Here is a 24,874-nt window from a genome sequence, read left to right as displayed (position 1 = left end):
GAATTACCTTTTCTGGGAAGACAGATGCATATATATCATCAGCCTGCAAGCTCTTGTGACAAGCCCTGAATTGACACAGAGGGATGTCAAGGCGTTTAAATGAAAAACAGAGAAACTAATGATATTTTCATTTCTGAAAGATGATATTACAGAATAGAGAACACTAAAACTCATACGCTGCTGCTAACAGTTCCCCTGGCACGGATAACTCCGGGAGAGTGCTCAGGGAAGCTTTAGTCCACTCCTGAGCGTTGCTTCGCATGGCCTATGCTCCTGCATTGTGGAACATGATCTAACACAATTACAGGGCTGTACATTCCCTTCTTTGCTTCCCAGGAACTGCAGAACCCAGAACCTTTCAGACTGTCAGAATGTTTATGGGTGAAGATCAGGGGGAAGGTCGGCAGGGCGGACATTACGGTGGGAGTCTGTTATAGACCACCCAACCGGGATGAGCAGGCGGATGAGGTGTTTTACAAGCGGCTGTCAGAAGCCGCCCGGTCGCCGGCCCTTGTATTCGTGGGCAACTTCAACTTGCCGGATGTCTGCTGGAAATACAACATGGCAGAGAGGAAGCAATCTAGGAGGTTCCTAGAATGTGTGGAGGACAACTTCCTCATGCAAGTGGTAAATGAGCCGACTAGAGGAGGGGCCCTGCTTGACCTGTTGTTTGTGAACAGAGAAGGACTAGTGGGAGATGTGAGGGTTGGTGGCCGTCTTGGGAATAGCGACCATGAAATGTTAGAGTTTTCGATAGTGGGGGAAATAAGGAGGGGCAAGAGCAGAACTTCTGCCTTAGATTTCCGGCGGGCTGACTTTAGCCTGTTTAAGAGGCTGGTGGACCGAGTCCCTTGGGAGTTGGTCCTGAAGGGCAAAGGAGTCCAGGAAGGCTGGACATGCTTCAAAAGGGAATTGTTAAATATTCAGGAGCAGGCTGTCCCAGTCTGTAGGAAGGCAAGCCGTAGGGGAAAAAGACCGGCCTGGTTAAACAGGGAACTTAGACTAGAACTTAAGGAAAAAAAGAGAGCCTACTTGCTCTGGAAGAAGGGTCGGGTAACTTGGGAGGTCTATAGGGACGTGGCCAGGTCGTGTAGGGAGAAGATTAGAAGGGCCAAAGCTCAATTAGAGCTCGATTTGGCTGCTACAGTCAAAGACAACAAAAAAAGCTTTTACAAATACATCAACAGCAAAAGGAGGGTCAAGGAGAGCCTCCACCACTTGCTGAATGAGGAGGGTAGTGTAGTGTCAGGGGATGAGGAAAAGGCAGAGGTGCTCAATGCCTTCTTTGCCTCGGTCTTTAATGTCAAGACCGGTTGTCCTCAGGAGACTTGGCCCCCAGAGCCTGAAGTTAGGGACGGGGGGGGCTGTGTGAACCTCCCAGGATCCAGGAGGAGACAGTTAGTGACCTGCTGTGCCAGTTGGACACCCACAAGGCTATGGGCCCGGATGGGATTCACCCCAGAGTAATGAAGGAACTGGCAAATGAACTTGCCAAACCACTCTCGATTATCTACCGGCAGTCCTGGTTAACTGGAGAAGTTCCAGATGACTGGAAATTAGCAAACGTAACACCCATCTACAAGAAGGGTCGGAAGGACGATCCAGGGAACTATAGGCCTGTCAGCCTGACCTCGGTGCCAGGCAAGGTGATGGAACAGATCATCCTGAGTGACATTACACGGCACATGCAGGACAATCGGGGCATCGGGGCCAGCCAACATGGATTCATGAAAGGCAGGTCCTGCTCGACCAACCTGGTCTCCTTCTATGACAAAGTGACCCACTTAGTAGATGAGGGCAGGGCTGTGGATGTAGTCTATCTAGACTTCAGTAAGGCATTCGACACTGTCTTCCACAGCATCCTCCTGGACAAACTGGCTGCCCGAGGCTTGGATGGGTGGACTCTTAAATGGGTTAAAAACTGGCTGGATGGCCGAGCCCAGAGAGTGGTGGTGAATGGGGCAAAGTCCAACTGGCGGCCGGTCACTAGCGGTGTTCCCCAGGGCTCAGTTCTGGGGCCGGTGCTGTTCAATATATTTATAGATGATCTAGACGTAGGGATTGAGTGCACCCTCAGCAAATTTGCAGATGACACCAAGCTGGGTGGGAGTGTCGATCTGCTGGAGGGTAGGAAGGCCCTACAGAGGGATTTGGACAGGTTGGATAGATGGGCCGAGACCAACGGCATGAGGTTCAACAAGAACAAGTGCCGGGTCTTACACTTTGGCCACAACAACCCCATGCAGCGCTACAGGCTGGGGGAAGAGTGGTTAGAAAGCGGCCTGGTGGAAAGAGACCTGGGGGTGCTGATCGACAGCCGGCTAAACATGAGCCAGCAGTGTGCCCAGGTGGCCAAGAAGGCCAATGGCATCCTGGCCTCCATTGGGAATAGTGTAGCCAGCCGGTCTAGGGAAGTGATCGTCCCTCTGTACTCAGCACTGGTGAGGCCGCACCTTGAATACTGTGTCCAGTTCTGGGCCCCGCACTTCAAGAAAGATGTTGAGGTGTTGGAGCGAGTCCAGAGGAGGGCGACCAAGCTGGTGAAGGGTCTGGAGGGTCTGACCTACGAGGAATGGCTGAGGGAGCTGGGGTTGTTTAGCCTGGAGAAGAGGAGGCTCAGAGGTGACCTTATTGCAGTCTACACCTACCGGAAGGGAGGTTGTAGTGAAGTGGGAGTTGGCCTCTTCTCCCGGGCAACTAGCGATAGGACAAGAGGGCACAGCCTCAAGCTTCGCCAGGGGAGGTTCAGGTTGGACATCAGGAAGAATTTCTTTTCAGAAAGGGTTATTAGACATTGGAATGGGCTGCCCAGGGAGGTGGTGGAGTCACCATCTCTGGATGTGTTTAAGAAAAGCCTGGACATGGCACTTAGTGCCATGGTCTAGTTGACAGGATGGTGTCAGGGCAATGGTTGGACTCGATGATCCCAGAGGTCTCTTCCACAGAATCACAGAATCACAGAATGTTAGAGATTGGAAGGGACCTCGAAAGATCATCTAGTCTAATCCCCCTGCCGGGGCAGGATTGCCTAGACCATATCACACAGGAACGCGTCCAGGCGGGTTTTGAATGTCTCAAGAGAAAGAGACTCCACAACCTCTCTGGGCAGCCTGTTCCAGTGTTCAGTCACCCTCACCGTAAAGAAGTTTTTCCTCATATTTATGTGGAACCTCCTGTGTTCCAGCTTGCACCCATTGCCCCTTGTCCTGTCAAGGGATGTCACTGAGAAGAGCCTGGCTCCATCCTCATGACACTTGCCCTTTACATATTTATAAACATTAATGAGGTCACCCCTCAGTCTCCTCTTCTCTAAGCTAAAGAGGCCCAGCTCCCTCAGCCTCTCCTCATAAGGGAGATGTTCCACTCCCTTAATCATCTTCGTGGCTCTGCGCTGGACTCTCTCTAGCAGTTCCCTGTCCTTCTTGAACTGAGGGGCCCAGAACTGGACACAATATTCCAGATGCGGCCTCACCAGGGCAGAGTAGAGGGGGAGGAGAACCTCTCTTGACCTGCTGACCACACCCCTTCTAATACAGCCCAGGATGCCATTGGCCTTCTTGGCCACAAGGGCACACTGCTGGCTCATGGTCACCCTGCTGTCCACTAGGACCCCCAGGTCCCTTTCCCCTACGCTGGTCTCCAACAGGTCTGCCCCCAACTTGTACTGGTACATGGGGTTGTTCTTGCCCAGATGCAGGACTCTACACTTGCCCTTGTTATATTTCATTAAATTTCTCCCTGCCCAACTCTCCAGCCTGTCTAGGTCTCTCTGAATGGCTGTGCAGCCTTCCGGTGTGTCAGCCACTCCTTCCAGTTTTGTGTCATCAGCGAACTTGCTGACAGTGCACTCTATTCCCTCATCCAAGTCATTAATGAATATATTGAATAGAACTGGTCCCAGTACCGACCCTTGAGGGACTCCGCTAGACACAGGCCTCCAACTGGACTCAGTCCCATTGACCACCACTCTGGCTTCTTTCCTTCAGCCAGTTCACAATCCACCTCACTACCCAATCATCCAGACCACACTTCCTCAGTTTAGCTGCGAGGATGCTGTGGGAGACAGTGTCAAACGCTTTACTGAAATCGAGATAGACCACATCCACAGCTTTACCATCATCTATCCACCTGGTTACGTCCTCATAAAAGGCTATCAAGTTGGTTGAGCATGACTTCCCCTTGGTGAAGCCATGCTGAGTGCCCCTAATGATCCCCCTATCCTTGATGTGCCTAGAGACAGCACCAAGGACAAGTTACAGAATCACAGAATCACATAATGTTAGGGATTGGAAGGGACCTCGAAAGATCATCTAGTCCAATCCCCCTGCCGGACCAGGATTACCTAGACCATATCACACAGGAACGCGTCCAGGCGGGTTTTGAATGTCTCCAGAGAAGGAGACTCCACAACCTCTCTGGGCAGCCTGTTCCAGTGTTCAGTCACCCTCACCGTAAAGAAGTTTTTCCTCATATTTATGTGGAACCTCCTGTGCTCCAGCTTGCACCCATTGCCCCTTGTCCTGTCAAGGGATGTCACTGAGAAGAGCCTGGCTCCATCCTCATGACACTTGCCCTTTACATATTTATAAACATTAATGAGGTCACCCCTCAGTCTCCTCTAAGCTAAAGAGACCCAGCTCCCTCAGCCTCTCCTCATAAGGGAGATGTTCCACTCCCTTAATCATCTTCGTGGCTCTGCGCTGGACTCTCTCTAGCAGTTCCCTGTCCTTCTTGAACTGAGGGGCCCAGAACTGGACACAATATTCCAGATGCGGCCTCACCAGGGCAGAGTAGAGGGGGAGGAGAACCTCTCTCGACCTGCTGACCACACCCCTTCTAATACAGCCCAGGATGCCATTGGCCTTCTTGGCCACAAGGGCACACTGCTGGCTCATGGTCATCCTGCTGTCCACTAGGACCCCCAGGTCCCTTTCCCCTACGCTGGTCTCCAACAGGTCTGCCCCCAACTTGTACTGGTACAGTTGTTCCATCACCTTTCCAACCTGGTTGATTCTGTGATTCTGTGATTCTGTGTCTTACTGATATTGTGGCTTAATTTTCCTTCTATTTTATGAAATACGTTGTTCTATATATCAAAAGTTCTTTAGACGGATAACATGGACAAACTTAGATGTTACAGTTCTCTGAGGAAGCCACAGCAGTATCCTAGCTGTTAACTATGTGCTTTAGCAGATAGATTTGTCATTTGCTGTCCCAGGCAGGAAACACAAATTAATTAGATGTCAAATAAAAGTACAGACCTATAATAGCTCAGCAAGAGTCATCCTGGATGTCTTGTGAATTTCTTCTTCTAGCATCTTGTCCAGACTGGTGTTCCTGCAGCTCAGTGCAGATCCTGGCATGACTGAGAATAAAATGCTACAGAATTGTTCTAAAATGCACATCAGACTGACAGTGATGGCATTTAGGTGGCTGAAATCTTCTCTCTTTCAAAAATGCCAGATAATTTTTCTTGACAGTATTACTGTGACAATAACTGTTCTATCCCTTTGGTGTCTTGAGACATCAGCTCTCAGCTTATGTTATTTGCAGACAACAGTGCTGGTTTTGTGTTGCTGTGCAGCTGACATAAATATATCTGTCTTTCAAACCTCATATGACTACTGTTGATGTATGTTTTATTTTTACTGGAACAGTTTGGTTTATAAATGTGTTTAAACTGTAGCTCTTAGTTTCTATTTTCACACTCTGGAAAACTGTCTTCATCTTTTTTCCACCTTGTCTTATAAATGCTTTTAGATTCAACATTATATATATAGTGCATCTATAACCTATCCAAAAGCTATTATTCCTTTCTCTCTTCGTTGAAACACTTTTAACTTCTGTTTTTTCTTTTTCCAACCCTTTTATCTCACAACTTGGACACAGATTTTTACAGACATTGAGGAACCTAAGACTGAAATCTGTGGAACTCAGACTCCTAACTGCCTTTTTAAAATCAGGCTACTTGGTCCGATTGTTTCAGCGGTTAATTTTTTCTGTGACTTCTACACCAAATCTAAAACTTCTAGCTAAACTCAGCCATCCATATCTCCATCCTTTTTTAGATCTTCATTCACATTTGTGTTTATATAAATTTTATTTCAAGTTCTTTATCTGCTCCTCAAAGTTTGCAGATTTCAACACCGATCTAGTAAAATTATACTTCAAGCAACAGTTATTCTGTGAACAAAAGAGATTTCAGCCACATTATAGGTATAAATTATAACTAAGAATTTCTTAATTGCATACTTCTTATATACTTCTTAAGTACATTCTTTATCCAGTAACTTCAGTAAAACATTCAAGCTCAAAGGTAAACATTTGCTTTGTTGAAATATGACTGTAGTATATCAGATCCATCTTCTTTCATAGAGATAAGTAAAGTTTAACTAATTCCACGAATAGTAAATATAACAGTGCTGTTGTACGTAGTGGTTTTCTGTTTTGCTTTACTGCATAATGAAGATAATTTCTTTACCACCAGGTAAAGAACGTCTTGCTGACTGCCTGGGAATTACTCCTCTTCAAGCCGGTCAATTTATAGAGAGTTTTATGCAAAAATACAAGAAACTACATGAATTTACGAAGAAAACGATTGAACAATGCCGAAACAAAGGTAATGTGAAGTGTCTTAAGCATATTTTTGTTTACTGATCAGCGCTGTGTGACAGTGGTGAAGTTGAAGATTCAACTTGACCAAAATTCAGATGTTTATAGGACAAGAAAAAAGATGGAGTATCATTTCTTGGTGAATCAGCTTTTTTTCTCTTTTAACTCCAAGAGGAGCTAGTTAAACCTGTCTGCCTTTTCTCAGAAAGACGCTAACAGAGTAAGACATCTGTTCTGAGAGTGAACCCTACTTAATGTCAAGTTACACTGCATCATTTTGACATATAATGTACTCCAACACAAAAAAGCCCAAGGAATCTTTTACTTAATAAATATGCTACATGGCTGCTGGACTGTGGAAGTTCAGCCATTTAGTCAGAGCCAATTTAGAGAGCTGTTTTTTTTAACGTATTTTTTCTTTGCATGACTCAAAATTTGTGTTCTAGAAGCTCAGGTGCTATCTGTGATGACAGATGTGTGCAGTGTGCTTTTTAGAGACAGCAGCTGCAAACTCTTCTTGCATCAAATTTGTTGTTAGTCTACATATTCATTTATATTTACTGAATCCTAGGAGTGCAGTAATTTGAGGAGAGAAAACGTAGCTGCTTGAAATATTTTCTTTTAAAAGCTTATTAGTAGAACTGTCAAAATGGATTTCTTTTGTTTCTTAGTACAGTATACTGTATCAAGACATTTTGTAGCAATAAATAGTAAATTTGCAATATAATATTACTCATCACTGTATGGGTGAGTGTCATGATAGAAACATATAACTGACTTCTAGTCATGAAAATTATAGTATTCCTTCTTTGTAGGGCTTAAAAATCTACTGGAAACATGAACTGTCATTGTGTTACACAATTGCATTCCTTCATTCATTAATATTACTAAAGAAAAGTGAAGTTACTGAAAATCTATTTTTATCTATAATTAAGCCCAACATAACATAGCTAGCAAAATATTAGACATTTACTATATATTTCTTTGACCTATTTCAAATGACATAGCATTCTTTTCTTAAAGGTTAATGACTTTCAATAACCAGACTTCTATGATAAAGAATCAGGTTTGTGATTTAGTAGACAAGAGTGTCATAACTAATGTCCTTGATTGTAATCAAAACACACTTGTCTAATTAGTACTTACTCCTGCTCTCACTCCCATCTATCAACCATTGTTTTAACCATTAATGGTAGAAGAACAATCTCTTTTGGTTGTACAAGCTCAAAAAAATCTGTAGCAGCTCAACATTATTTAATGTTTTTCTTCTTAATCCACCTCAGATTCCAACTTTCCAACAAAAACATTCCAACCTAGTGAGCTCATTATAAGATAACTTTTCTTTACTTATCTGCAGTTCAAAGGTGAACAGCACACACCTGACTAATATTATTTAGGTGTTATGAATGTCTGATATTCCATGTAGACATGATAAGCAAATAAATAATATTAATTTGTGATTAATATATTTTTGTTACTGTATTAGTATATATGTTACTATATTGTTGTTGTTTTTTGATGAAATTATCAACATATTAAAAAGACTACATTAAGACCTCATTCAAATATGTATTTGCAAATTAAGCTTTGACCACAGAAGCATACTCTGCCACTATTATATGAAAGGTGGTATTTGTTTGGGGATGCTAATCAGCTATGAGTATTGCAAGGGTGATTCTGTTGTGGAGACACACCGCACAGAAATAACGATATTACATTGAATCTATTTTTCCCTGAAAAGCCAATGTTTCAAGAGTTCCACCTTTAGATACTGTTCTTCATGGAAAATCTTAGTTAAATTGGGAAGACTGATTTGAGAAAGAATATCCTAACCTCCAGATAATTCAGCTCCTTATTCCATAACTGGTACTTTTGGTATCTGTGCTTCTGGAAATATACTAATTTGCAGAAAGCTCTATTAATTCAGCAGAACTACCTTCATCCTCTCCACATAAGTCTGGGTATGTGTTGTCCATTGTAAGGTCATAACTTTGTGTTTGAAGAGGTCTCCTTACCACATGTGCTTGCATATCTTCGTTGCCAAAGAGGAGATGGAACTCTGTGGCAGTCTGAACTTCCATGGTATCTAATGACAATTCATGGATGGTCAGGGTGATCAGAAGTATAATGAAAGTTTTTGTAAAGATATATTTTTAACATGGATGATTTTCATTTTTCTTAAAATAAGAAAAGAAGTTTAGTTTTGAAGATAAGCTGAGGTAAGGTTTTGTGTGTGTGATTTTGACTAGAGGATCCTCACATCTCTTTTCCTTTCTCAGCTCCTCTCACTTGCCCTCCAAAATAGTTCTTTTGGCAAAATACATCATTAGGCATAACATAAAGCTTTAACTCTGTTTTCATGTGTTTCTTTGAAACTAAAAATTCCAGTTTGGCTGTGAAAGGGACATGAAAATACCACATAAACAAAATAGAAAAAAAAGTTATAAATTTGGGAGTTTTCCCCAAGACTATTTGATAATTTTGGGAGATATTAATTAATGATTTAATTACAAATTGATTTTTTCTTTGCTATTACCAAGTAAACTATTCATTACATGGAAAGCTGTAATTATGGCTGCTGGTAGATAGCTAATTCTCCTAGGTATTTATAGTTTCATTTCCCACAGAGAGAGTTTGCTGGTGTATTAGTAGACATTACTAATGAAAATACAGCTTTAATGGACAGAAGTTTTCCTTGTATAACATGTACCAATTCTCTGAATGAAATAATTCTTAGACCAAAAATACAATAAGCATTTAAGGTTTAAATAAGAGAAGCTCTGACTCTTGTCAGAGGGCAAAGTATTAAATTGACTCAGGCAGCACATAATTAGAAAAATACGTATTATCTTCAAAAAGAATTTTTGAAATTTAATTTTAATCCCTCTAAGAATACTAATTTCTATTTAAATCCTACAAGGTTATGTGGTTTCCATGATGGGACGTAAAAGACCACTGGCTAATATCAATGCACAGGATTACAAACTACGCACTCAAGCAGAGAGGCAGGCTGTCAATTTTGTTGTTCAAGGTAAAAAACCGCCTGCCTACCTTCCTGTTTACCTACCTATCTCTCTATCTGTGCTTGGCTTTAGCAACTCTGATAATCTCAAAAGCATGAATATTCTAGTAGTCTACTAGAGTGGACTACTGAGGCATGAGCTTTACTATAAAAGAGAAGTTTAAATGATGTATTCTATCTGCTTTGAAAATTGCCAGTAAACAGTATCATAAAACACAATGTTCTAATACACAATAGTGTTCTGTGGTAGTTAAATATAGGTGTAGATACAAGCTATGTATAGAGAGAATATCTAGAATTTAGTGCTTCAGACGTATTGTTGTCTTAAAAGATTTTCCTTTCTGGTTTTGATAGTTTGTTACTCCAAAAGGGTTTCTGTGATTATGCTGCTTACAGATTCTAGCTTTTATTTTGTCAGATAGCTTTAGTTTAAGATATATAGGATATTACAAGAACTGTACATTGTTATTTGTTTTGAAACCCAACTCATTCAAACTTAATTCCGTGAAGGGCAAAAAAAAAAAAAAGGTGGTTTTTTTTCACAGAAAAACATTGCAAATTTGACATATAGGTTGGAGATTTTAAAATCGGCATAAAGCGCTCAAATGTTGGTTAATCTGACGCATTAACATACTCTGTTTAAATCGCTTGTGGCTCAGTCTTGCACAGAATTTAGCCACCTAAAGAAACAAATAAAAACTGAGCTGGCAGTCCAAGACTGAGATCCCTCCTACCAAGCTACCCCTTGGAAGAATTATTTTTTCAATTGGATGATGCTGATAAGGTTTTCATTAGGTTCTATTGGAAGCGTACAATTTACAGGCAAGTAAAAAGTGCTTTCTAGACTTGGTGATGGTGTGCTTTTTAAGTGACTTTAATTTTCCTTTTGAAAGGATCATTTGGGGTTTTTTTTCCTCTCTAAATATTAATTTTAAGGTTTCATTTTAAAAAGGACTTCAGTATTTATGTCATGTTTAACACTTCTTATAACTAGTAACTGAATTTAAGTGCTATCTCTGCAAGGATATGTACAGATCTAGAATTCTAATATATACCCTGTTGCTTGAATAATAGATGTGCTCAAGTGGTGGCTGCCTTGCTGTATTAAGCTTCCAAATGTAGAATTTTAAAATATCCTTATAAAATCTGCAGCAAAGCTTGCACGTTTGTAACACTGGGCATGCCTGTACAACCTTCTCCAGAGACTCGTGTTCAGATTACCTGGGTTTCCATCCAGCTGGCCAGCAGCCCTCTCCAGTTGAAGGCACAATGCTTGAGCTAATGCAGCGAGTCCTGCCGAGTGTACAGTGTAGCGTTAATAAAGCCACACGGCCTTCTGAGCAGCACTTGCTCATGTCCATCTGTTCAAAGAGCTTGGAGCTGAGGCAACGCTATCACAGGACGGTCTACAAAATCCTCACATAGGGGTATCATAACCTACAATAATAAGATTATCATATTTCATTGTTGGTTCAAATAATACTAAAGGACAAATGTGATGAAAAATAGTGTTAACTGTGATTCAAAACGTGCAATATTAGAAGGTGTGGTGAAGCAAGGATTAAAAACTTCAAAGTATTCATTATTCCCAATTTTTTTTAAAAGTTTCCTTCTAGACTACAAGGATTTTTTAATTTCAGGATTTCGTCTATGAAATAATATTTAAAGACTGTAAAAACATTCTAATTATGCTAAAAAAATTTATCACAGTTAGTGTACTAAACTGCACGTGATATATGTGGTTTATACTTATATATAATAGTCTAATTAATTTAAGCAGTTTGCATTTTGGTTATGGTAGCAGTAACTGGTAACAGAAGACTTCTTCTGATGAATGACAATATTGAGAGAAACGTAGAGTTCCCGCTCTGACTTACTACAACCGGATTTGCCACAGTTCTTTCATAGCTTTTTTCTCTTTTTTAATATTTCCCAGTTCAATAGTCTTTACCAATGTACAGCATAACGTTCTTCAGTTATAATTCATCTCTAGGTAACTGTATAGAGCAAACCACGTATTTTATTAGGGTATTATTAATCATGAAAACTGTTACATCGAGTTGGAAAAACTCTACTCTGGGAGTTTACTGCTTTGTACGTTCCAAATGCACTGGGAAAACGATGGAGCGCTATCCACCCATAACTGCTCTATTATGTTATTTGATCACGTTAACATTAAGGAATGTTTTAAACAACGACTGCAGAACTAGTCAGAAAAATATAATCAAAATACTTTTTCTAAAGTATGCTATATCAGTTAAATTTGTACAAAATTGTGGCAAGGTCAAGGATATAATTATTTTCTTTTAAAATATTTAAAATGGCATATCTAAAAACAACATATCAGAAAAAAATTTTTTTAATAATTTTGAGAGTTCTTTTGTATGTTATTACTTTACCTTGTTTCATGAAGAATACATATAGAACATATGTATTGTAACAGATGGAATGCTCAGTTATATAATTTTGTTCTCCCAGTCACTAAGAAGATATCTACCTGACCTTTGCTGAAACATACTTTCTTACCTTCTATATAAATGTGTCCCTTTTTGTGGTGTATTTAATTAGTTGACACATCATTTGAACAGGAAAACAAGATGATAGGTATTTGGGTCGAAATTCGCAATTAGACATAGACATCTCAATAATCAGCTGTGGTTCTGCACTTGATGTAGTCAATGAGTAAAATGAAGTCTCAGTATGGGATTCAGAGGAGGCAGTTTGTCACAGAAAACCATGAAGAAAGAAGAGGTGGTAAGTCTATCTCCTCCATCTCTTAGGTATTCTCTCTTATCTCCCAGGAGAGCACCCTTACCATTTGCCTACCTGGCTGCTCTTTATCCTTGCTCTGGAAGTTGAACCATTTGGAAGAAAGAATTCAAAATTCATTGACTTAGGAGGTGTGAAAAGGAAGATGTCTACAGTCTAGTATGTTTAGGATATCTGATGGGACAAGGAGAATTATGGCTTCCAATCCTTGCTTAAAGGATTGTTCCTATATTTTCTCTGATAAATCTTTATGTAAAATGTATTAAAACCCTGTTGCATGGTTCAGAACAGAGCCCTTTACCAAACTGCAGGCCTGGACAATCATTCTGCTTCTTGATCGCCAGAAATGCATAATGTATTATATAACATGACACTGTTTTATGCACCACTGCTCTTAACACTGTAATGTAATGAATATACATTACATACACATGGAGATATGAAAAAGCATAAAATTAAGTTTCCAAATGTAAATGTAGCTCTGAAACAATGTTCTAATCTTTTGTGACATTAAATTTTAATTGATTTATAGCTAAATTTTAATTCCAACTTAGAGTTAGATCATTTCAGATACTTTTTCTAAAAAGGAACTTTTCAACTCGTGTCCAACTGACAGATTTGCCTTTTATTAACACGTAATTTAATATTAATATTTTCTGGTTTTAATGAACATGTAATTATTTAGTTTGTTATTTATTAATCTTATGATCTGTTTCACATATTACATGACTCGAATCTGCTAGGTTTTTGAATTCTTATAATTCAGTATCTTTGGATGTTTTTCATTCCTATGCCGTAGCTCCAAGAAGAACATTTTCCTTTTGCATGCTTTAAATTGAATGCAGATCACTTTCTTTCTTAGGATCTGCAGCTGACCTTTGTAAAATGGCTATGGTGGAGATTTTTACCTCTGTTGTCATTTCTCCGACTTTAACAGCCAGGTTAGTAATGACTGATTGCAAAACTGTTTGATTTTAAAACAAAATTAGTTGAAATGGATATGTTTCTGGCATTTTAAGCAGCTGTAGAAATATTGTGTATGCCTCTGAATCTTTTAACAAGCAAGGACTTGTGGGATGGTTTTATACATTCAAAGTTATATCTTTGTGCTTAAACGGCTGGATCTGTAAATCCATCCCAAGGCGATGAAGTGCCCTGGGGCCATTTAAACACAGTCAGATCTAGTTCAGTGGTAGTTCTGCATCTTTGAAATCAAGCCCACTGATCATATCCTTCCTGTATTTTGAGTGTACTGTACAATGGGAATTGAACATTCAATGGGCTGGGAAAAAAAAAACAGGAATCAGGAAACCAGTGCTCAAGCAAAATAAATGAGCATTTTTTATTCTTGTATAGATGGCTTTCCTTTGCTAAAGAAAAGTTAGGTCATCATGATTCTCTTCTGTTGTGACTGCTCATAGTTGGGTAGGAGATCATAGAATTTCCTCGAGATTTTTATGCCACTAGCATGGAGGGGATGGTGCAGAGGGTCAGTGAGCATTATTATTTGCTGCAATAGAAAGATACTTTGAAGGCAAACATGCAGAAAAAAACCCAAACAAATGGATTATCATCTTTTGTAATGCTGTAGTAAACAATCAAGTAGAACATGATTTTTTGCAGTAGAAGTTCAGATAAAAGCAGAGCTAGTAGGTGGTGCAGAACATGAGTGTTTCTGTTGTTATCCAGAAAGGGAAAAATCATAAAAACTTAGCTGTAGGAATCTTGTATTAAGGACTTCAGTGGGAGTTTAGCTCAGTACAAAGTAACAGGGATTTGCCTTCCAAACATACTTTGCAATTACATTTAGTATCTAACACTATAAATACTCTGTATGCGTTTCTATGTGTATGTATCATTTACACACAGCGGTGGTGTTTTGTTTGATGAATAATATTTCAAAATGTAATTACAAATATAAATTGTATGTGTTGAATTCAAAGATAGAGTCACTCCTATACCAAAAATAAAACTTGTTCTGAGTGACACTCTTAAGTATTCTTGCAACTTTTTGAGCAAAATACTATTGAGCTATTACAAAAAAAATTTAAATAAGTGTCCCTTTACTTTAAATCTGAAATGAGAAATCGTTCTTTGGCAGCGATACTGCATGCAGCCAGACAACGATACATTTATGGAATAAATGTTGGATGATGTACTGTAACATATTGCATTGTATATTTTGGGGCAGATTCTCTGCGCTGATTATAATTCTTTCTGGTGCCTGAATTATATGAAGAGGCCAGAATCCGGCAGCTGTGGCCTGGTTGAGAATTTCTTTAGCAGGCGTAACTTTGACTTAGATTAGTGATAAAGCAGCTGCCTTCTGGGACAAGCAGCTAACAAGTCTTTACTAGAGGACGCAAGTGGTGGTGGTGAGAGGACAAAGAACATACTCCCTTCTGCAGTTCCTACCTAGCACACAGATCTTTAGGTTCAATAACTAGCTGTTTGTTGTAAGTCTGAGAAAGCCAAAGTCTCTTGTGATTAATGCCATGCCTGATAATGCTTGCAAATGTTTTCTTCTCTCAACAGAAAATTTTACTTGGGTTGTCCTTTCTCAAAACTATTTCTTTTAAAGAAGTAGTGTCATCAAAAGGCTGAGGTGGTAACAGACATGGGGAAGTATTGAAGTTCTACAGATTTAATTTCCTTGTGTTGTGAAAGCATTGGGGAATTGCTACACGAGCCATCAGTAAAGTATCACTGCCTATCCTTCTTATTTCTATCACAAGTATCACAGCAGGGAAAGACCAAGACTGCAAGGGCAACTAAAAGACACAGACTGCTTTAAACTGCAATTTTGAACTCCTGCCAGCCATTAACAACTGGATGGCTTTGCTAAAGTAGAGCCTTTTAATGGTTACTAATGGCTCCTTGCTGTAATATTTAGTAGGTACTTACAAACCAGGCTCGTCAGAAAAGCACAATCAATGCCTTTATAAATTCTGTGAACACTCACCTGGTTGGAAGGTGGCTCAGACATTTGAAATCATCACTGTGGTCTTGCCAAAAGAGTACGGGACTGAAACTTGAAAATTTGTGTTTCCACTTGTCTGCCAGGTGACATTCAGTTAGTTATTTTTTCAGTGGTCTGTTTCTTATCAGTCAAGTCAGGATAATGATCCTAACATCCTTTGTAAAGTGCTTTGAAAAATATTACTAAAAGGAAGTGTATGCATAATTGGTGCTGTTATTGTAACAGTAGGAATGCACAGTAGCTCTTACAAAATGAGAAATACAATCAGTCTCCTATTATCATCACATCAGATCATATTCATTCTAAAGATAGCACTCTACAATCTTTTATTCTATCTTCACCTCCTTGTAAGTATTTTTTTTTCCCTATTAGAACTTCTAATTTTGGAAACAGGGTTTTCACTTTGAAGAGCATATCAAAGAGAAATATCGTCTTTTATACATGCTTTAGAAGTGATTATGAACTCCTCATTTACACTGGGTGACAGTATCTCCTATAAGGCATAGCCAAGTAGTGGCTAACACTCAACATTTTGTCTTCCCTACCTTGGAAATAAAAATAAAAATAAAGTAAATTCTAGATAAGGTCTTCTCCACTGACAGTACTGCTTTCATTTTTCATACACTGTAAGCTGTTCAACAGTGAGCAAGCTCTAATTTTTGTAGGACTAGTAGTCAGTAGATTTTCAGTTATTGTTCGCACATATGATATTGCATTTGGAAGTCAGGGAAAAGTTAATCAAGTTACATCTTCATGATGCTTCATCAGAGAGGCCCTCTTGATGAAACAGTATATTCCACTGTGACTGATGTGGCTGTTCTGTTAACTAAGTCTCATTTTTTTCTTTGTGTTTCTTTATCTTTTAATTCAAATGCCAGCCTAGTGACTTACACTGTTGACAATAAAAAGTCAGTCAGTTACTTGGAAATCATTTTACAGAAATGAGGAAAAGTAGCATTAAATGCAATGCATATGCTAAGGAACTGATATTAGTATGGGTTAGCTACTGGCATCAGTGTTGACATCTCTGCATTTTGTGTGGCACTGATGAGTAATCAAAATGATTTGTTCAGACTTCTTCCATATTACCTAGATCTTTGTTAAGACACTGTTCTGCCACTGATAGCCGAGTTGCTTACTGAAAATGTGCTGCTAACATAAATTATTCAAGTGGCAGCTTTTACCTGTCTGATACAATTCACAGAACCTCCACACCACACAGTGTTTCCTGCAGGCAGATGATAGCAAATAAACTTCGAAAGTGAGATCAAGGCATACAGTAGCAGCTGAAAGAAAGATTTATGGAATTGATGAGAGTGGAAGGGTACTTGGTGAACTCAGATGGACAGCTGTAGTTATTTTCAGCATTTAAAACATCATTGCAGTGGCAGATGCATGGAAACTTGGTAAGAAAGAAGGATGCTGGCAAATTGTGGAAGAATTGTTGCCTATAGCAATTCTTGTAAAAATTGTCACTTTGTAAGCTGAAGATATGCTCGTTACCCAAAGTCTACATGGACTTCTCAGAAAGTCATTAACGATGATAATATCCCAACAACATGGAAATTAGATTTAACAAGTCTACAGAACTATTGAGTAATTTGGTGTGAATCCAGCAATTCTGCTTTCTCACCAATTTATTGTTCCTTTAGCACTGGACCTGTGCCACAAACACACAGCTTTACTTCTCAGCATGTCCGGAGCCTAGTTAAAGAGACAGGTTCAGCAACAGGCCAGATATAAATGAATGATCTGAAAAGGAGGAGCCACCAGCAAATAAGAGGAAGAGGCACGATCTTATTTTCTTGGTCCCAGCTGCTTTTCAATAGCAGTGGATGTTGGAGGTTTTGTATGTCTTCCTCAAGGAACAAACACTTTAATCAACCTAATGATTTTTTGAGACGCATCTTGCATCTACATAGGTAGCTAAATTAGTAAGAAACAGCCCTAATCATCCCAGGAACAAGCATTGTGCGATCTGACCTGGATTTTTTTTCAGATACAAATCATGTGATAATTCACAAATGATTAATTTCTTGGAAGTGGCTTCAGTTTTAGTTAGACACAAGAACCTAGAGGCATTTTTATAAGGTGTGTAGGGATTCAAGCCTTAGTACTTTATTGACGGCTTATCGTTTCTCAGATTCATACAAAAGGACATACTAATAAAACCAACTTCTTGATTGCATCATACCTTCAACCAAATACATTCAGTAAACTGCTTAGTGCTGCTGCTATGTGTGATGGTTTTCATAATTCTGGGCATAAATGTTATGTCCCTTTATCTGTTTCTTCAGGAATTAAAGAACTGTTTTTACTCATGTTTCTTCTGTAGCAGTTATCTAGGATTCTCAAGTAAATGCTTATTGTTCTGGTGCTCTGCCCACAATTCCCAGTATATGGTTGCAGATCTACTCTAAAGGATTACCTCTAGCAAGATTGTCAACTTTTATCCCTAGCCTAATACTGGATAAATAGAATCACAAGGAAAAGATAAAAGGTTTTGATTCTGCTTGAGCGGAGAAGATTTTTGTTTCACAGACATATGCTCTTGTTTCAGTAGCAGAAGGAAACATCCTAGATCATATTGCTGTGTCAGAAATTGCTGTGTGCTCTCCATAGCTGCTGTCCCAGTCCAGTACATAGCTCTTTGCTTCCTGAAATGGCCAAAAAGCATTGCATTTCTAGGCGTGCTGGGCCTTAGCAAAATCATTACTTTCCTCAAACATTCAAAGCAGTATTTTGCATGTATCCACAAGATGGTGAACTGTTACCTGAACACTTCAGGCATAGTGAGCCAGAACAAGTCAGAATGATTTATTCTTTATAGAGAATAATATAGCTACATATATTTAATATGCTTAAATATCACAGCCAAAAAGGACATTTGTATGTAGCAGTTTTTTCAGTGTTCATTTATGTGGGTCGTTCAACACAAATAAATAATTTTAGTTTCTAAAAACCTTTTGTAGGTCATCTTTTAGATTGGTATGTTTTAAAACACTTTGGGTACATGTGTAAATTCTATTCTCTTTAATTAACCATCTGTTCAGCTTCCTGCTCTTCATGATGTAGCTGCTGAGAAAACAATTTTCACAAGTTAGCTGAATTTTTGTATTTAAAATGTTAAAATGTCAAAATATCTTGTTGCTCTTTGTTATGGAAACACTGAAAGAGTTGTTGACCTTGTTAAATTTAATTTAAATTAAATGTAAATTAAATTTAAATTTAACGCAGGTCACATCTATGCAGGCGTAATATATCTTAAGCTATAGCTTTCATACAACCACATTAGAAATCCTTATAAATGCAGAAAATTGAAAAATCTACAAAATGTTATAAAATTATCTTAACTTTGTTCCTTAGTTACATGACAACTTCACTGGCATTCTTTCTGCTGGAATCTGGGTACTTTCCTGAGGAAACTGTGATGCAATTACATCAGAAGGTATTATTAGTAGTATCGGAAAAAAAAATACAGTTTTAATGTAGGGAACATAGAGATGTCTAAGAAGATCTGGATCTGACATTCATCTGGTCCATTATCACTGAATGTGGCCAGTAGCAGATGCTTCAGGAGGAAGGTGTAAGATTTATAGTAGGATAGCCTGTCTGCAGAATTTCATCTTGCTCTGATTGTGGGGACGAGTCTTAAGTTCTGAAACAAAAGATTTAAAAGTCTTCCCCCAAAATAATGTATGTCATAATTTCTAAATGTTCTTGAAATCCATACAAGTGACTGTTAGATAAGCAACCATTCTGGCTTTTTCTGGCAATGTGTTTCATTACATGCCTCGTAAACCAATATTTTGTTTTATTAAATATGAATTTATTAAGTGTGAATTTGTCAAATTTTAAAGTCACTAAGTTCTTGTTTTTCAGTTACAGAACATAAAACATCTTTCCATTTGTTATTATACATACTTTTTTTCATATTCCCCCATTTATCTGATTTCAAAACAGCTTACTCTTTTTATCATTTTTTTTCTAACCACTTAACAGCTTTTATGCTCTTTTGGGAATTTTTTTAAACTTATCATTATATACAAAGCTTTTAACCATGCACTCTCCTATCTGCAATTTTGAAGTCTCCCATTATGCATTTAGAGGTTTCAAATTCAAAATGAAAAGATGTGGTGTTACTAGTTAGATGATTATTTTATTCATCAGAAAAGGAGATAACATAGGATGACAGACAAGGATATTATATTTGGGATATAAAATCTGATACTGTTTGTCCTGGTTTGGCCCAAACCAGGCCAATTAGTCTTAGAGAAACCAAGGTCACTGCTAAATTCCTCACTGCTTACGAGTGAAGAGCCAAAGGGGGGTCGCAGCTGCAGGGGGGAGCAGACAGGGCAGGTGACCCAAGATTGACCAACGAGGTATTCCATCCCACACACGTCATTCTCACTTTCCTATTTATCACTAACCCACTGCCTCCTGGAGGTGGGGCCCAGGAGGGAGGGGCCCTCCTGTCTCACACTGATTGGTACCAGCTTTGCCAATTTTCCAGTTAAAAGCCTGCAGGTGTGATGGCAGGGGAGCTATTGCATTTTGCCCTCTGCCCGTGCTGGGTGGAGCTACTGCATTTTCCCCTCTGTCTGTGCTGGGGGGAGGTACTGCCTTTTCCCCTCTGCCTGTACTGGGGGGAGCAACTCTGCCTGAGGAGGATTTCCAAGCTCTTGATCTTGGTTTTGTACATATTTGTATATATTTGGTTATTTCTATTATTATTGTTATTATATTCTTTTTCATTATTATAGTTTATTAAAACTGTTTTAACTTTCCAACCCATAAGTCTCTCTCCCTTTTCCCTTTCCCTTTCCCTTGGGGGGGGGCGGGGAGAGGGTTAACAGAGAGCATCTGCCACCTGGTTAATAGCTGGCCCAGCTTTAAACCGTGAGACTGTTGTATCAGAAAATGGTATTAATTTCAATGATCAGGGACATAGTGATTTTTTAGATAGAAGAAAACCATGTGTGAATAGAAAATGACTGATTTTTAAAGTATTTCTAAATGTCTGTTGTGCTACCAAGTGATCATTAGAAAATGACTGATTTTTAAAGTATTTCTAAATGTCTGTTGTGCTACCAAGTGATCATTAATACCCTTTTTAAAGTAGTGTGCTTTTAGTAACTTTTTGTGTTTGTACATTTTTATTGTACCTATATAAAAACTTAACTGTTAACATTGTCTTATGCTCTTAAGTAATGTATTATGGGCTTTTTTTAAAGTTTAACTAGAATTTTTACTCAAACAAATAAGCTATGATGGATTTCAAATAACTCCTCTTTTTTGCTCCTTTTCCAAAGAGAATCCTTTGGCTTTAGGAAATCTATTGTTCAGTTATGATTTAATTCTCAGCATGTCTTCAAATTAGAAATAAAATGTGTCATTTTTCATGGAAATTTTACACTTGAGTACTCTAGCTCAGAATCAGACAACCTGATGGTGCCACACCATTTTTTTCCTGAACATGTAGAGCTAACCAACGGGAAGCATTTTAAACCATTTTAGTCTGGGCTCCTCAGCCTGGTTCTTCATCAGAATAAGATGCCCTTAATTCCTTATTATAGAATCATAGAATCTTGGACCATCTTATTTAAGGATTTCCCACTTACCCAATTTTAAACCTTATTTTAATTTATTTTCCATTCAAGTTGTTAAACCAGCCAGCTGGATGTAACACGTGATCTCCTCTCAGATAGGCTTTAAGCAATATACTTAGCACCTTACACGTATGGCTTAGCCGTCTCATTCCCTTCCTTCCTGCTGCCTGTGCTTAGTTAGACCTCCCATGGGAGTGTCAGGGGCTGTGGTGAGGGAAGTGAATAGAGACAGCAGGTGAGGTTGAGGTGAGTTTTGAGTGGTCTGGAGCTGGCATGTGGGCAGTCTAGATTGCCTGGTACCAAACAATGGAGTAAATTAACTTCATCAGTGGTTTATATTTTGTATTATCTTCGTGTAGACCAGTTTGGAAAACTAGACCATATTATGCTTTGGATGTGTTGTTAACAGCAGTAAAAATTTCTCTGGTGATATAAAAACGTGTGACAAAAATGTACAGAGTGCTGTTCTCTCTGTCTACCTTTAGGTATGCAATCTAGGTAGCTGTATTAGGAGGTGGTACCCCCACAAATTCAGTGCATAGAGATGGGGTTTTCCAGATGTCAGTTCAGAACCTCTAAGTCAGAGCCTACCTTGGCCCATGACTATAGAAGGAGCATGAATTTGATTAGTTTGAGCATCTTTTGGCCCATTGTAATGGCCTGAAGCACTATACAGTGCTGTTAAAAAACAGCTTCTGAGAAAGACTACTATGATGATCTTGTCTTTTATTTCCCTGTCCTACACTGGCCTCTTCTACGGGATATTCCTGCAGTAGAGTCTGCAGCATGTCATGGCACAGCACTCTTGTTTGCAGTTTAGACAAAATGTTGTTTCCTTTAATGGTAAAGAAATATAATTGCTCGCCAATAAGGTAATACCTGTTTTGTTGAAGTCAAATCAATAGTGTACTTATCTCTAGGCAATGCATTTGAAGTTGTCATGGAAAAACTTGCAGTTCTGTACTTTAGAACAGAGAGGTCCAGACCTGAAATATATTGCTTTACAGTAACAAACAAAATCCTCATTTGGTCTTAAATTAGACAAATTAGCCTGGTACTAGGAAAAAAATATACTCTAAGGAGGCATATACTATATGGCCTTATAAATAGAACATTATGAAAAAAATCTCTTGATGGTTGATAGTTTAATGTGGTTTGGCATATATAAAGTCAATAATATGATTATGATATAGTAATGAGAACTGGGTGGATCCATTGAAGGCCTGAGAAGTTTAGTCTCTGTTTTGTTTCATACGAAACGGGAAGAATGATGAATGTAGTGTTGAAGAGAATAAAAAAGATTTTCCTTTTAAAATTCTATAGTGCAGCATAATAGTTTAAGAAGGATATTGTGTGCTGGGCACACTACACTGATGTCAAAAGCCATGTTCAGATTGGCAATCACAGCAATACTCCTGCATTTGAAGGTGCAGGCTGTAGCAGTATCTCCATTCCACACCACAGTCATATGCGGACACAGGTCATGTTTCTCAATAAAAGAAATCATGTGTGTACTCATCAAAAATGATGCCTAATCTGCAGGCAATCAAGAAAACAGTTAATAAAATATTAGCCTGTAAATTAAAGGCATTCTTATAATCTGTAGAACAACAGAAATACTAGTCTCTGCCTGGTTGGCAGTCTCTAATTTATCAAGAGATAATGAGAGGAGCTTGCTATTTCAATATTCCTTCAAAGTGAAGATGATTCAATTAAGCTATTAAGCAAAAGTATAGAGTTTTTCCCAAACTTCTTTCACTCAAGATGTGCCACGGGTAGGTGTGTGCATGCACTGGAATGGTGAAAGCTATGAATTTTGAATGTATAAATTGCTTTGCTTTTTCTTTCATCTGTATTGATGTCAAATTGAGTGCTTCCTTCTGTGGAACAGCATATTGCATGTGGATGTTATTACCCTAACAACCCTGAAAAAACACAGGTGGCCTGGTACTATAAACCTGCAAGAGTAGAACCTATGAAGCAGATGTGAGATGGATAAGAAAGAAACATAAGAAATCATTAAAAAAATCTGACTTTTTTGATGAAAATTAAGAAGGAAATAGTGTATACTATTCCACTTCTCAGCATCAAGCTAGGAATAATGTTTAGCATTAATTAAAACTTATTAAATATCTTTCATTTGAAAACAGAGGTGTATTAGAAATACGTATTTCTTAGATCTCAGGTTTCTGAGATAAATATTATCCCCATTTTCTAACTGAAAGTGCATTGCTTAGCAGGAGAGTAACAGAGCTAGAAAGAGAACAAGCAATGCTAACTTCTAGTTCTGTATTTTAGCAGACAGAGTATTGTCCTGAACTTCAAATGAATCACTAGGTGTTTAAGATGGGGTAGATGCAATTGTGCAATTCTGTGCAGTTACTCAGTTAACTGGCAGTATAACTGAGCTGATAAGGTGTGCTATTTGGGATGATAAGCGTTGAGAAACAAGAGTCCTTTAGCTCGGATGGAGAACCAAGCTGTAACAGCTGTACTGCTTTCAGTAAATCAAGCAATCAATCAGGTTGGAAGAGACCTCTGGGATCATCGAGTCCAACCATTGCCCTGACACCACCCTGTCAACTAGACCATGGCACTAAGTGCCATGTCCAGGCTTTTCTTAAACACATCCAGAGATGGTGACTCCACCACCTCCCTGGGCAGCCCATTCCAATGTCTAATGACCCTTTCTGAGAAGAAATGCTTCCTAATGTCTAACCTGAACCTCCCCTGGCGAAGCTTGAGGCTGTGTCCTCTTGTCCTATCACTAGTTGCCTGGGAGAAGAGGCCGACTCCCACTTCACTACAACCTCCCTTCAGGTAGTTGTAGACTGCAATAAGGTCACCTCTGAGCCTCCTCTTCTCCAGGCTAAACAACCCCAGCTCCCTCAGCTGTTCCTCATAGGTCAGACCCTCCAGACCCTTCACCAGCTTGGTCGCCCTCCTCTGGACTCGCTCCAACACCTCAACATCTTTCTTGAAGTGCGGGGCCCAGAACTGGACACAGTATTCAAGGTGCGGCCTCACCAGTGCCGAGTACAGAGGGACGATCACTTCCTTAGACCAGCTGGCTACACTATTCCCAATGGAGGCCAGGATGCCATTGGCCTTCTTGGCCACCTGGGCACACTGCTGGCTCATGTTTAGCGGGCTGTCGATCAGCACCCCCAGGTCTCTTTCTGCCGGGCCACTTTCTAACCACTCTTCCCCCAGCCTGTAGCGCTGCATGGGGTTGTTGTGGCCGAAGTGTAAAACCCGGTACTTGTTCTTGTTGAACCTTATGCCAAATGAACTGGAGCATGCAGAGTTGTGTCAAGTCTATTGTACTGTCCAGACAGAAATTTTGAATTCAGTTCACATTGCTTCCACAGGTTTTCTGACTCATGTAAGGTTGCACTGATCTCTGGTTCAACCCTGCTCCTCCTGAACTCATTTTTACCTTTAGAGTGAAGAGGAGGTGAACAGTTGATCCAATGCTGAGTGGTTTTGAAAATCCAGTTCTTTTTCCTTCATTCTTAAATCCTGATAAATTTATGATAAAATTTCTAATTTATATTGTAAGTTCTTCTAAGAAAGTACTTTTCCTTACCAAATATTCAGAATATATGATGCTCTAATCCTGACTGAAGGCATGAGACACTCCTCTGGTACAAATAACCACCAGTCTATCACATTTTTATTGCACTGGTTTGATCAATGCAGTTATTTTCACTTATTCCACTGATTCACAGTATATTCAGAGGTTTTAATGTTCACAGTTCTTTTTAATTTTTATCTTTTTACATGTCATTTCAATGATTATGAGGAATATTTTTTTTAAATTAATTTACTTGCATTGGAAATGATAACTTTTCATGTAACTGTATTCTCTTGCTACAG

The 24,874-nt window shown here is 39.1% G+C and overlaps 1 protein-coding gene across 1 annotated transcript in view; it reads left to right on the top strand.

The window, feature by feature from the left end:
• The window catches only part of POLN (DNA polymerase nu), a 110,983-nt gene that overhangs the window by 71,785 nt on the left and 14,324 nt on the right, over positions 1–24,874 (top strand). Inside the window, exons 19-21 of the mRNA XM_068403540.1 lie at positions 6,488–6,619; positions 9,533–9,643; positions 13,266–13,344. Coding sequence (XP_068259641.1) covers positions 6,488–6,619; positions 9,533–9,643; positions 13,266–13,344 — 322 coding nt within the window. The remainder of the gene's footprint in view (positions 1–6,487; positions 6,620–9,532; positions 9,644–13,265; positions 13,345–24,874) is intronic.

This window comes from Nyctibius grandis, chromosome 6 (assembly GCF_013368605.1).
Source record: "Nyctibius grandis isolate bNycGra1 chromosome 6, bNycGra1.pri, whole genome shotgun sequence".
Lineage (NCBI taxonomy): Eukaryota > Metazoa > Chordata > Aves > Nyctibiiformes > Nyctibiidae > Nyctibius > Nyctibius grandis.
The sequence above is the reverse complement of the archived record's forward strand: the minus strand, read 5'-3'. Positions and strand labels throughout refer to the sequence as shown.